The sequence below is a fragment of the Asterias amurensis genome, chromosome 11, assembly GCF_032118995.1.
Source record: "Asterias amurensis chromosome 11, ASM3211899v1".
Lineage (NCBI taxonomy): Eukaryota > Metazoa > Echinodermata > Asteroidea > Forcipulatida > Asteriidae > Asterias > Asterias amurensis.
The window spans coordinates 6717377-6731672 of record NC_092658.1 but is presented as its reverse complement, the minus strand read 5'-3'; the positions used below and the strand labels follow the sequence as shown (position 1 = coordinate 6731672).

The following is a 14296-nucleotide window of genomic DNA, read 5'->3' as shown; positions in this document are numbered from 1 at the left end:
CAGTCCGCGATCCCAAACCCAAAAGCGGCACGTGCGATTCGCGAGCCTAAAATTAGCATACTTATCGTCCATGAAGGTTTTTTTTTTGTCGTGCGTTGGACCACGAGCCGTGCCGTCGAGCACGTTGCTAGTCGTGTGGGCCGCCAGCCGGCAACCCTAAACTTGCATACATAACAATCACACTGAGCTGAAAATACCGACTACTGACGTCAGCAAAACAAGATAATTGTCAAATTATGCTTCCGCTCCGGGCAGCCAATCGTAGCCGGTGTACTTTACTTCCTCTCATACATATTCATGACCTTTCAGCTGGTGTTATTAATCCGCCAAAGTACTTCCAAGCCACAGTGGTTTTCTTTTTCCTGAGCCGCTTTGTTACCAAGTCCACACTGTAATCTTTTCCCGGGTCGCGAGCCTCAAATGAAAACATATCTCGTATTAATTGCTGATAAAAGAATTGGGGAAAAAACCTATCGTCCAGATGGTGTACACACACGCGCACTCAACCATCAAATTAACATAAACTAGTTCCGTCAATGGTCGGGAGACGGTGAATAAAAACGGGAGATTTTTGCAGCAGGTGACATTCGATAGTTCAGACGTCAGCGAGAGAACTACGTACGTAGGAACCGCCTTGGATAGGAATTAACACACACAGCCACGCGGTCTTAGCACACAGTGCACCATCCACAGCATCTGTTTCAACATCTATTGAAATCTCTCTAGAAGTCGGTCTCGGAAACGAACACAAAAAGTGAGTATTTCTTTTATTTTAATCATTGATATGGTTTATGTTTTTATTTGTGTATATATTTTAGAAACGCTCTGTTGTTTAAGTTTAATTTATCAATAGTTTCAAGTTGAATGTGTATTTTATTATGTAGAGTCTTTAAGATTGTTTATCAAATCTGACTTAAATTGAATTTCTTGTCAATTCTTGGTTATTAGTTGTTTTGTGCAACCTGCGATGACCAATGTATTTTGTGGAATATAATGATACCTACACCCTAGTTATACAGCAAATACTAAGTACACAAATAGTCGCAATCTTCTAAATTTAATGTATAAAATGTCTACCTTGTAAACAAAATATTATCTGACAGCAAGGCTGAACTTGGAGCTGTTTTCCATCGTAAAATGCGTCTATTTTGAATGTGAGCATAATAATGAGGTAAAGCTACGTGCAATGGATGCATTCACAACACCCACGCATGGATTTCACTATTTATGTCCTCAACCCTTGCTTCAACCATATGGAATAACACTCAACCTATACTCATGTACTAACACATCGCTCAACCAGCACTGCGCTGTACATTAATAGCAATATGATGACAATAGGCCTGCTAGGTTAGATGTCAGCCCATAGAAAACAATTGAAAATCACCCAAGTGTGATTATAAATAAAGATGATTATAAAGTTTGATATATAGGGAAAGTCAGTGCCTAACCATACGTTCTTTCAGATTTAAAATTTTTTTTTTTTGCAAATTGTCCAAAAATGATGCTTTATAAGTTGGTAGCTCAAAAACTATGACATTTCAAACATTTTAAACAAAACGAACGGATGTATTTTGGTTTACAACATTGAGTTTTGATCATATGTTTTTAATTATAACAATTCAGTTTGATGAATTTTTGCACCTGGCAAAAAAAATAGGAAGACAAAAAAAGCGAACAAAATAAATGGAAAGCGAATAATAATTTGGACAAAAACATTAAGCGTCTGTTGGTGCATTTTTATACAGCCATATGGCCAGGTGTGCATGTAACACATTTTGTTGCATTTTTATTAGTAATTAAAGGGAAGTTTCACTAATGCTGTTTTCCGGTCTATGTTTTTATTTCAATTTATTTTATGCCAATTCTTTCTTTCTGGCACTGTTTTTGTTTTTTTGTTCTATAGTGTTAAGAAAATGTGGTTACCCTTTAAGGATAACAATGGCATACTTTCTTGTTCAAGACCATCCCTAATTTGGGGACGGAAGTCACCTCATCAAACTCCCTTTGTTGTGTAGTTTCAAAGGAAGGTTAATATTAGCGCAGGCTGTATAGCCTTATAGATTCAATAGAAAATGGCTCTTACTGATACAGCGTATCTAAGTAATTTTGTTTATTTGATTTCTTGAGACGGCAAAAGTGTTTACACGAAGCCTGTATCCTGAATTTACTTGAATAAGTTTAAAGGCAGTGGACACTATTGGTAATTACTCAAAATAATTATCAGCATTAAACCTCACTTGGTAACGAGTAATGGGGAGAGGTTGAAAGTATAAAAGATTGTGAAAAAGGGCTCCCCCTGAAGTGACGTAGTTTTCGAGAAAGAAGTAATTTCCACAAATTTGATTTCGAGACCTCAGATTTATAATTTGAGGTCTCGAAATCAAGCATCTGAAAGCACACAACTTCGTGTGACAAGGTTTTTTTTCTTTCATTATTATCTCGCAACTTCGACGACCGATTGAGCTCAAATTTTCACAGGTTTGTTATTTTATGCATATGTTGAGATACACCAAGTGAGAAGACTGGTCTTTGACAATTACCAATAGTGTACAGTGTCTTTAAGGTGTTTCTTTCAAAACAATTAATATTAATAAAAAACACTACATTTTATGGGGATGGGTTAAATTGGAAAACTTGTGTACGTGCAATCCCTTTGACTACATATGGTGGCCTTCAATATAATGAGTCAGTCTTTCTAAAATACTTAAAATATCCACACAAAAAACTTATCCAGGATAAAAAAATTCAAGTCCGATGACACACTGCCCAGTATTAATTTATCAAGACCTTGCGTTCGCGGTCCGCAGAGACACCCCATGAATGAATAATGCTTCCTCAAGGCTCTGTTTTGGGCCCGCCGAGTCATGGTAAAGCCTCGTACGAGTGCTTGCCCCCTTGTGGTCAATGCCATTAAAGGGAATGTCACAAGGTTGGCATTTGGGACACGTGTGTTCGCTTCAAACATTTTAAGCCATCTTGAAATACAAGCAACTCATGACATTCACGATTGAAAAATAACCCACGCATTGTAGAAATACCAGTTGGAATTCGTGTGATGTAAAACAAAAAATGTTCGCAGTTCATCATTATGGTATCAAAGAAACGGGACAACAAACTAGTTTGAATTGCACACACTGTTGGGCTGTATAACTGGTTTTTGACTTGCAATATCTGTTGCACACAAACACGAGCACGCAATGACCATGGTGGATTCCCTTTGTTTAAACACTTCGTCACGACAAACGTGGACCCCATTGTTTTTCACACCTTTTGTAAAGTATGTTTTATTGTCAGCCAACACATGCGCACTCACTCAGTACAATTTTGCTCATGTGGTAACGAATAACCCCGTTGTTTAATCTCTTCGTCACGACAAACGTGGACCCCATTGTTTTTCACACCTTTTGTGATGTATGTTTTAATGTCAGCCAACACATGCGCACCTACGCAGTACGATTTTGCTCATGTGGTAATGAATACATTATACACATATCAGTGAAGTTACATTATACACATATCAGTGAAGTTCCCCTTTTGTTGTACGTCCCCACCCCGCCCCCCCATACACACACACAAACATTTGGGTAACATTTTTACTGATTAGTTTCTTAAGCATGATTACTCTGTGATCATTGAAAATGTGCAGTGAGACCATGAGCCCACAATAGGGTATGTGTCACAGGCCATTAAGTCACATCCACGGCCTCGATTGACTCCTGGGACGATTCTTGCATGATTGTACATAGGGGGAGTCAGGGATCCAAATTTAAACCTATCCCAAGAGAGAACGATGTGTCACTGGTCCAGGGTATAGGACTCGGCGCGTGCCAGTGATAAAGTGTAATACTTATCATGCCGGAGTTACTCATGATGCTTTAAAGGGGTATGATTGGTGAGAAATTACCATTATTAGCTTTAGGTGTTTTGCGGTTTTGTCTTTATTTGCAAAGCAAATATATAAACAATGCGGTAGTTTTGTGAGCCTTATCAGATATACCCAAAGTATCCAGGAACACAACATATCAGTAATTACCAAAATTTAATAGCAAGTGACTTCAATGTGTTTTGTTCCAACTTTAGTTTCTGGTCACAATATCTGACGTAGAAGTAATCGAAGTACCGTTTTTTTCTATCTCTTCTTTGCTGCAGATCAAACAAGTCTTTTCACTCGGTCTCCAACCTGTCATTATGAAGCCTGAAGTTCAATGCGCAATCACGTTCATCTTGGAGCAGCTGTGCTCCAAGCTTCCCCGTCATAAACAAGACCTATTTGCCGACGAGCTCGACAAATCTCTCGTCAACAAATTCAACGGGCACTGGTACCCGGAATCCCCATGCAAGGGCTCGGGTTATAGATGTCTCCGCATTGGCACCAGGGAGATGGATGCTGCCGTTGCAATGGCAATACAGAGGAGCGGCCTGGAGGCGGGAGAGCTATCTGAGGCCCTCCAGCATGAGCTCAGCATCTGGGTTGATCCAGGGGAGGTGTCCTATCGTATGGGCGAGAAAGGAACAGTCACAGTAATCTACCGCGAGAAGCGCGCCAAATCTGCTGGATCAATCCAGTGTGAACTGGATCTGGCCGGTCCGAACCAGTTCAACTTCAACCCCGAGGCTGAGGATTTCCTGCCAATGACAATGGACTCGTTGACGTCATCCATGAGGGGGATTTCACTATCACCGGTGTCTGCCTTGGGATTTCAGCCGATGGTCCAGCTGGGACTCCCGACTCCTGCCCCACACCAACCCCTCCCCCACCCGCAGGCACTCCACCCGTTGCCGCCAACAGTTCCCTCTCCAGCCCCAGTCTCCAGTAAGCCAAGACTACCAGCAGCCCCACTCTCGAGACCGTCTTCTCTCACCTTCACTGCGGCGTCCTTTGCCCAGACCAAATTCGGCTCCACTAAGCTAAAGTCCGCAGGCAAGAAAGTTAACTTTCAACAGCTCTCCCCGACAGAGTTCGCCAACTACATGAAACAGCGATCGGCGATGAAAGGATTTCGCAGTCAACGCTCGCCCGTTGGGGGTCGCGAATTCCCACTCGTCCAGGGCAAGGATGATGGTGGCTTTGGGTACTGGAGCGAGACTCCACCTCCTCCACAGTCTTACCCAGCTGGTCTGGGGTTCGACTCCTCCCAGAGCAACCACACGCAAGCTAACCATGAGTCGTGGATGATCTACGACAGCCTAAACGCAGCCCTACCGTCCACTGACCAATATGGTCACCAGTCTCTAATCGCAGCTAACTGAAAGCTCGCACCTAAGACGTCCAGGTGACGACTTGAAGAAAGCACTGAACTTCCATTATACAAAAATCATTATAAAATTGTCGTGTATTTGGTCACTTGTAACCATAGTAACTCGAACTGAATGTACAGCAGCAGTTCAGCAGAAGGTTTCGGTTCTAAACCAAATCACGTCTTTTCTCTCCCGCCACGGGAATGCCACTTTTACATTTTTCAGAATGCAACTCGGCCCACTGCGGCTGCGCGATGACACTGAGCCCTTTTGACTCGTATAGCTTTTTTATATTATTGATATCAAATTATATAGATTATAAAATAAAAAAAATCAAGTAAATAATTTTCACAATGATATTTTTACATTCTTTCTCAATCTAAACTGAGTATCATATTTTTTTAAGTTGATGAAGCGGTCAGATGTTTTTCATGCTTTGTTGAAGATAGATGTTTTGTAAAATAATAGTACAGTTTGAAGAATTACATGCACTGTGACTTGCGAACCATCTTGTGAGTGAATGTCGAATGGATCATTCGGGGTCAAGAAACATTTCTTCTACGGGAGTACTATGATAGGAATTTATCGAAGAAGCCTACATGAATGTCATGCGTGGAGGATAACTCCACATTCCTTGTATAATAGAGACAGTCATTCAACTCGTTCAAAGTCCTTGCATTGTGATCACTTCTTCACCAAAGATTCTCTTGCGGTCACACATACCGATTTTTTTCCGATGAAGCGACATTGGAAAGTTTAGTGACTGTCTGTTCGCCATGCTAAATATAAATTGAAATGCAGCACTCGTTGGGTGTCAAATTTCTTCATTAATGTCATTAGACGGCTGTTTTATCAAAAAGTGAGTGACTGATTGGCATTTAAAATAATGTCATGTTAAAGGGTCGGGTAGATTTCATTGAGAGACTAGCAATGAATAGTTAAAATTAATAGTCAACGGCTGTTTTATTCAGTTTGTAAATCGCTATATGGCATAACAAGGTGATAACTGATCGCATTTTGATGAAGTTTGAGGTATGTAAATTTACACAGCTGAATCAGTCGTGGAATGTATTATTCATGTATTTGGCCTCTGGAATATTATTATGTATTGGATTGTAACAAACACACGCCTGATCTCCATTTGTGGTTCTTTGACTGAAATGAATAAATCTCGATTTTAAGGTACAATAATCTTGAAGCTTTTGAAACTAGTGACGCTTAAGGTTATACCGTATACTTTAGTCATGATGCAGCTATATTAATAACTAAATGTTTCTAATCCACAGAAAGGCTTCAATGGCAAATAGCCTGAACCCCTTTTTGGTATGATGAGCAACAGCATTAGTTATCGCCATTGCAGACAAGGAACATGGCACAATATACCTTCCTAAACGTCACAGCCCAAACATGAAAACTAACTACGGGAAGCCATAAATGCAATGCAAGACCACATAGTCAAAAGTTTGTAACGATGTTACACACATTCAAAAAATAGTGTTGGATTCTTTTGGAAACAAAGTAAACAAATAAGAGATGCATTTTTCCTGAACTGAACATTTTCAGAAATGTTGAAGTTGGTCACAATTATGTGAACACAGTTGAATGTTTTGCTAACATTAAGACGTCAATGCCAACCAGCATAGTTTATCTTCAATAGAAAGGTCTACTAGGCGGCTTCATGGTAAAACTAAATATAAGCCACTTTATTTTTTAGGGAGAAAAATAAATGTTTCGAAATTTTCATGATGTTTTGGCTGAGCCGCCTAACTGCAATTTCTGTTCCTGAAAAAAATAACCAGATAATAGAACTCCAATTACAAGATGACGTGGATAATGATTTTGACGTCACTGCTCATCAAACACAAAATGGCGTACGTAAAAGCAAGTTGTACCATGTTTGCACTCGACTCTGTGTTTGTTTAAATTAATATAGTATTGTGTAAGAATACAAGATAAAACACTCCACTTATTTTATTTACGAGTTTTCTTATCAATTTTTTGAACCAGCGTTATATACTAAAATATAGATATTATATATATATATATTTCATAGGTTCTCTCTTGAGGATGGGGTAACCGTATTTTGATATGTTGACGCATGAAACAAAACAAAAATACCAAAGCGTTGTTTTACTGTTTATATTGTTTTAACTGGTATTTGGGGGACTTTGTCATTTCTCGTTATGTTTTTCTATGTTCAGATGCCACAAATGTGGAATTTTTGTTTTTTGTCGTGGATTCTTATGAAGGAAAATTAGTAAAACATTAAGCGTTATTATAATATCTCATTATTAAAAACAACAGTAGCTACTTTGTTTATACTAACAACATATGAGATGTCACAAGTCTACTGTATTTGATACCAAATTTCTATTTTAGTACTTTCATTTGAAAAAAAAATATAAACTTAGATTTTGAGGTTTTAAATGCAATTTCTTACTATTTTGGTAACATTGAAACATTGTATTGAAATGATCTGAGCTGGTTTGTATTGTGCAATAAGAGATGATATGTCACGATGGTGCATGTAATCTGTATATGGCTTGATCAACTTATTTATAATTAACAGACGTAAGAAAAATAAATTTTGTTTTGAAATGAACAACAATTTGTTCGTCATTGTCTGTCATTGTTCGTCAGTTAACAGTCTGTGAAAAAGGAGAAGTGAAAGGCAAGGTTTATGTCCTGGGCCCAATTTCATAAAGCTGCTAAGCACACAAATTTGCTTAGCATGAAATTTCTGTCTCGATAAAAACAGGATTACCAACAAAATTTCCACATGATTTTCAGGATTCAGCAAACATCAGCTGAATACCAGTAACAAGCAGTATGCAACAAATGGAGATTTTGTTGGTAATCCTGTTTATTTTATCAAGGAAGAAATTTCATGCTAAGCATTTCTTTTTGCTTAGCAGCTCTATGAAATTGGGCCCTGTTTATCAAGTCAGTGTTGTACTACCACCGAGCCTCGATCTGGGCACATGAGATTGAATGGAAGGAAATAGAAAATGTTTTTATGCATTGGGGCAGATTTGAATGGTGGGACACCCGAATGGTAGGAATGAGAGTTTCCCTCATTATGTATTCACATCCGATTCTGTGGAGCAGAAGGGACACAATTGTATATAAATTATTATATTCCACAAACATTTAAAGGCCAGCAGAATTTATTCACAACAACACAGCACATGAAGTTCCAGCTACATTTAGAATGCTATAGTCAGACTTTCATTCCATGTAATTTCCAAAGCTGTACATGTATAGCCTGCTGCCACCCCCCCCCCCAACAACCAGACCAGGGCCCAATTTCATAGCGCTGCTTAGCGGCCGATTTTGTGCTTACTGCACGATTCCCATTTCACAGCGCTGCTAACCGTATAAGCACACGAATAGGCCATCTAACCTTACGGTGCATACCGCATGAAAATAAATGACGTCACAATGCAAATCCACGGTAAACACGCAATATGGCCGCCCAATTTTTCTGCTAACTTGTGAAGTACGCTAAGGCTTAAGCACATTTTCTGCTACAGTAATTTTACAGTAAATTTGCTTACCGTTAAGCAGCGCTATGATATTGGACCCAGTTCATGTACAAAAAGATAATGATCAATCCAATCAAATTCAACACTACGTATGCACATGCTTAATTAAAAATATAAATTTTTAAATAAAATAAACCTTGTTCGATTGAAGAATGAAGTTTAAGAAATTGTTTTCGGGCAAATAGTTGTCCGTCAACTGCAACGGAAATCCCAGCATTGACGTTTCCTAATCTAAGGGTCAAATAAATTAAAATAACCATCCTTTAGAATGTTGACATTTTCATTGTCAAACTACGTCAATACACGATCTCTCCGTCTTAGAAAAACATCCTCCGAACTTTGCCATTTTGCCACAATACTTGACAGATGAAGAAAAACACCCTCCCTGTGAAATTGACATTACATACAAAAAAATAAACCTTATACGATCCTGGCAAGACGTTTACCCATGACAGCGTAAGAGGGCAAACGTCTGGGCACTTCTTCAATTTGTGTTCACACTTTTCATGTCAATGCCCTCCACAGCGCCCACAACGGGATGTAGTGTTCATCAGCAGCACATAATACATCAGTGAGGGCTTTTATGCAAACTGTCTTGATTTTTGTTAAAGAAAAACTATCGCTGTCTATCAATGAATAACTCACCCGTCCAAAACTCAATCAAAGATTAGAATATGTCGTGCGTTCCAACCTCGGATGACATAAGTGTTTCCATGGTAACGGTACATCTTAGAGATAATTCTGAAGGTTATCTTTACACCTGGAGAGGCAGGGAGAACACTAACAACATCAGATGTAAGGAGCACTGTAATGTAAGGGCTTTCCGGATCTTAAAGGCGCACACTCGACAGTCTTTTGCAGGAGGCAGAGAGAACACTAACAACATCAGATGTAAGGAGCACTGTAATGTAAGGGCTTTCCGGATCTTAAAGGCGCACACTCGACAGTCTTTTGCAGGAAGCAGAGAGAACACTAACAACATCAGATGCAAGGAGCACAATGTAAGGGCTTCTCGGATCTTAAAGGGGCACACTCTACAGTCTTTGCAGGAGGTAGGGAGAACACCAACAACATCAGATGCAAGGAGGCCAACTGTAATGTTGGGGATTTTCTGATCTTAAAGGGGCATCCTCTGAAGACTTCGGCAGGAAGCAGCGAACACACTAACAACATCAGACCATAGAGCAAGGACCAGCGAAGCACAATGTACTGGCTTTTCGGATCTTAAAGGGGCACACTCGACAGTCTTTGCAGGAGGCAGGGAGAAAACTAACAACATCAGATGCAAGGAGCACAATGTAAGGGCTTCTCGGATCTTAAAGGGGCACACTCGACAGCCGTTTGCAGGAGGCAGGGAGAAAACTAACAACATCAGATGCAAGGAGCACAATGTAAGGGCTTCTCGGATCTTAAAGGGGCACACTCGACAGTCTTTGCAGGAGGCAGGGAGAAAACTAACAACATCAGATGCAAGGAGCACAATGTAAGGGTTTCTCGGATCTTAAAGAGGCACACTCGACAGTCTTTGCAGGAGGCAGGGAGAAAACTAACAACATCAGATGCAAGGAGCACAATGTAAGGGCTTCTCGGATCTTAAAGGGGCACACTCTACAGTCTTTGCAGGAGGTAGGGAGAACACCAACAACATCAGATGCAAGGAGGCCTACTGTATTTGTAGGGGATTTTCTGATCTTAAAGTGGCATCCTCTGAAGACTTCGGCAGGAAGCAGCGAACACACTAACAAACATCAGACCATAGAGCAAGGACCAGCGAAGCACAATGTACTGTGGCTTTTCGGATCTTAAAGGGGCACACTCGACAGTCCTCCCGTATTTGTGATATCGCGTAAACAATCCTAGCAGGAACAGCGAACAAACTGACAACAAACATCATCAGATTATCGAGCAAGGACCAGTGAGGCACTTTAAAGTAAGGGCTTTTCTGACCTTAAAGGGACAGTCCACCCATCCAGAAGCAGAACACACCTCTTCTTCCTTCTGTTTAGGTGACTGCTTTACGAAAAAAAGAATTGGATTTTAAGAGAATTCCTGAAATCATGAAAAACGTACAAAGAGAAATAAAATAACAAGTGAGACTAGAAAGACTGCCCCCCTCCCCCACCCCCATCAGAACGCTTTGGGGTTAGCGATTTTACAAGTCCAAAACAAGTTTACAATCATAATATTTACAAGAGAGGACATGTTTTCAATAAACACTGCATCGTCCAAAACAAGGAAAAGCCACCCTCCAATTTGAATTGTTTCTCTCTGTATTTCAGCCACCGTCTTAGGTCTAGTTTTGAACACCTACGAGTTTCTAGGAATCTTGAGCAAACACCTCAAGTCTCAGGCAATACCGCTCCTTAGCTTGTCAACATCACTCTCTGATTACTCACTGTGACCTTTCCCGCTTCTTTCGTGCCCACTCGTTGTCAACGTGTATTCCCGAATTGCATATTAAAGACACTGGACACTATTGGTAATTGTCAAAAACCAGTCGTCTCACTTGGTGTATCTCAACATATGCAGAAAATAACAAACCTGTGAAAATTTGAGCTCAATTTATTGACCGTCGAAAGTTGCGAGATATTAATGGGACAAAAAAAAACCTTGTCGCAACCTTGTTGTGTGCGTTTAGATGCTTGATTTCGAGACCTCAAATTCTAAATCTGGGTTTTCGAAATCAATATCGTGGAAATTTACTTCTTTCTCGAAAACTACGCCACTTCGTAGGGAGCCATTTCTCACAATGTTTTATACTGTCAACCTCTCCCCAATACTCGTTACCAATAAGGTTTTATGCTAACAATTATTTTGAGTATTTACCAATAGTGTCCACTGCCTTTAAAGTTCCCACCCCCATCAACAAAAATCATCAAAATATCACCCTTTTTTAAGAAAGTCTTATTGTTTTATTTTACGCTGGTCTGTTTTTTGGCAAGTATTTCTGAATGAGTTTGTGACATTCGACAAAAAGTTTTCAAGATGCACTGACGTCTGACAAATGAGGGCGCTGTTGCGGGCTCAAAAAAGGCGCGCACCGGTTATTTTCAACTGCGATCTAAGGAACAGTTATGTCCTAACCAGCTTGATAAAAATGATTCTATTCATGAACGAAAATTTTTCTGCACCTGTCATTAAAGACACTGGACACTATTGGTAATTGTCAAAGACAAGTCTTCACAGTTGGAGTATCTCAGCATTATGCATAAAATAACAAACCTGTGAAAATTTGAGCTCAATTGGTCGTCGAAGTTGCGAGATATTAATGAAAGACAAAAACCCACCCCGTCACGAGAAGTTGCGTGCTTTCAGACGCTTGATTTCGAGACCTCAAATTCTAAATATGAGGTGGAAATAAGGTGGAAATAAAATTCGTGGAAAATTACTTCTTTCTCGAAAACTACATTACTTCAGAGGTAGCCGTTTCTCACAACCTCTCCCCATTACTTGTAACCAAGAAAGGTTTTATGATAATAATAATTTTGAGAAATTGCCAATAGTGTCCGCTGCCTTTAAAGCCATTGGACCCTTTCGGTAAACAGTGTTGCCCAAGGCCCACACTTTGTGTACCACAACTTCTATATCAAATAACAAACCTGTGAAAATTTAGGCTCAATCGGTCATCGGAGTCGGGAGAAAACAACGGAAAAACCCACCCTTGTTTCCGTGCGTTTCGCCGTGTCATGACATGTGTTTAAAATAAATCCGTAATTCTCGTTAACGAGAATTTATATTGTTTTGCTGTTTTCTCAAAAAGTAAAGCATTTCATGGAATAATATTTCAAGAGAAGTCTTTCACCATTGCCTTCTGTAAACCCTGTAAGTTATTTGTAAATCTGTGAATTTTTTTTTTTCTGAACCGAAAGGGTCCAATGGCTTTAAGCAATCAACAACCTCTATAGAAAAAAAGTAACTATGTCTACTGCATCGTACACCACGGTCTTTATACATAAAAAAAAAAAACCAAAACGAATGCACAAAACAAATTAGTGTTTTTTTAACTAATTTTGTAAATAAATGGTCACCAACTTTACCACAATAAGGTCAAAATGACATTTCTGTCGGCCCTCGACCTAAATAAAACAAATTAGCCGCTTCTAGGATCTTCCCTGAGGTAAAGATGTAATTTAAGCTCCGGTCTTACCAACCTTCTCAACCCCCGCAACTATATAGAGGCCATAGAGGAGATGGAGCTCTCTGACGATAAAAACTTCATCTTGTGATCTGAGCCATCTTCAATAGAGCTGCTTAAGCATACAAAAATAGCTAAGCACAAACACAATCTCGCTTTTACTAGAATAAGGTTACAGACTACCATGCCATAAGTACAAAATAATGACTGGTATCCTGTTCATTTCTACTTAATAAGCAGACAAAGCATTATTCCATAAGACTATAGTATTATACTCCCATCCCCCCATACATTGTAAAATGCTTAATGTTCAAGAAGCCACGACAAAACACCTGTCTCGCAGCTATTTACAGAAGAAAACAATCATTGGCTTTTGCTCATTTCAACAAGAGGAGTCCCAGTGCCCGTAATTGAGTCATCACCCTCTAAATCAAAATGACAGTGTAATTTTCCAAACTTCGGAGCATCAATCTTGAAAAATGTTCATGGGTCTGGTCCTTGCTCTATGTCATCCAAAACACATCAAGTTGGAAGTCAACAGGCCACAATTCACGCAATTGGGCAATTTTGTTACACTGTTTTCCCTTTTATTTGAGTCTTCAATTGTCTAGAATACTGTTTATTCTCTGTTTAGAGGGGTGCGCCCCTTTGAAATTGGGCTCCGAATTTCGGTGCATAGATAAGAGTAGAGTGTAGAAGTGGTGTGGGGGAGGCGAGTGCCCAGCCCAGCGAAGGCGATTGCCTGGTCATTGCATTGGTGCTCTTGAAATGCTCCAGAATAAATGTACAATTTCCTCATAGGGTGCTCTTTACTAAAGAAAATGCCTTGGTGCCCGAGCCCTTTCAAAAACGAAGCATACAGGCATGAGACTATCGTACGTCTCGCATAGTTCACTCGTGTCATCAAGTCGTTTTGATCAACTACATTTTGTGATGAACCAGGAAAGTACAAAATGCTCCACCCCCGCACCCTTCCTTTAAAATAAATAACCTCCCACGTTGGGCAACAACCTAGCTGATCACAAGAGGCATAATGATAAATAGCACCCCAAAATAAGCATTAGGATATTTGATAATATCCGTAAGGAAAACGAAGAAGCGAACGAATAAGAAGAAAAAGAAACCGAAGACGAAGAGAAAAGAACAGGAAAGGAGCGCGAAGGAAAGCAAATTCCTAGCATGAATTACTTTTCGGGACGGTATATCGTATGGCAACTACTCATAAAATGAATGACAATACAAGCTTGCTTGGTTATAAAAACTGCAGCTTTCGAAAGTATAAAGTATTTTGAGAACAAAAAGATATTAGTTTTTATCCCTCTAAAATTTGGATATGAGAAACGCTATACTCTCAGATACTTTTTTTTCATAATTG

General features: G+C 39.7%; 1 protein-coding gene across 1 annotated transcript; it reads left to right on the top strand.

Moving 5' to 3' along the window:
- Nucleotides 1-601: 601 nt before the first annotated feature.
- Nucleotides 602-7811, top strand: LOC139944593 (protein Tob1-like). Its single transcript, XM_071941648.1, has 2 exons — nt 602-754; nt 4153-7811. Exon 2 carries the CDS (start codon nt 4192-4194, stop codon nt 5251-5253), a length of 1062 nt encoding a protein of 353 aa, XP_071797749.1. The 5' UTR covers nt 602-754; nt 4153-4191; the 3' UTR covers nt 5254-7811.
- Nucleotides 7812-14296: the final 6485 nt, after the last annotated feature.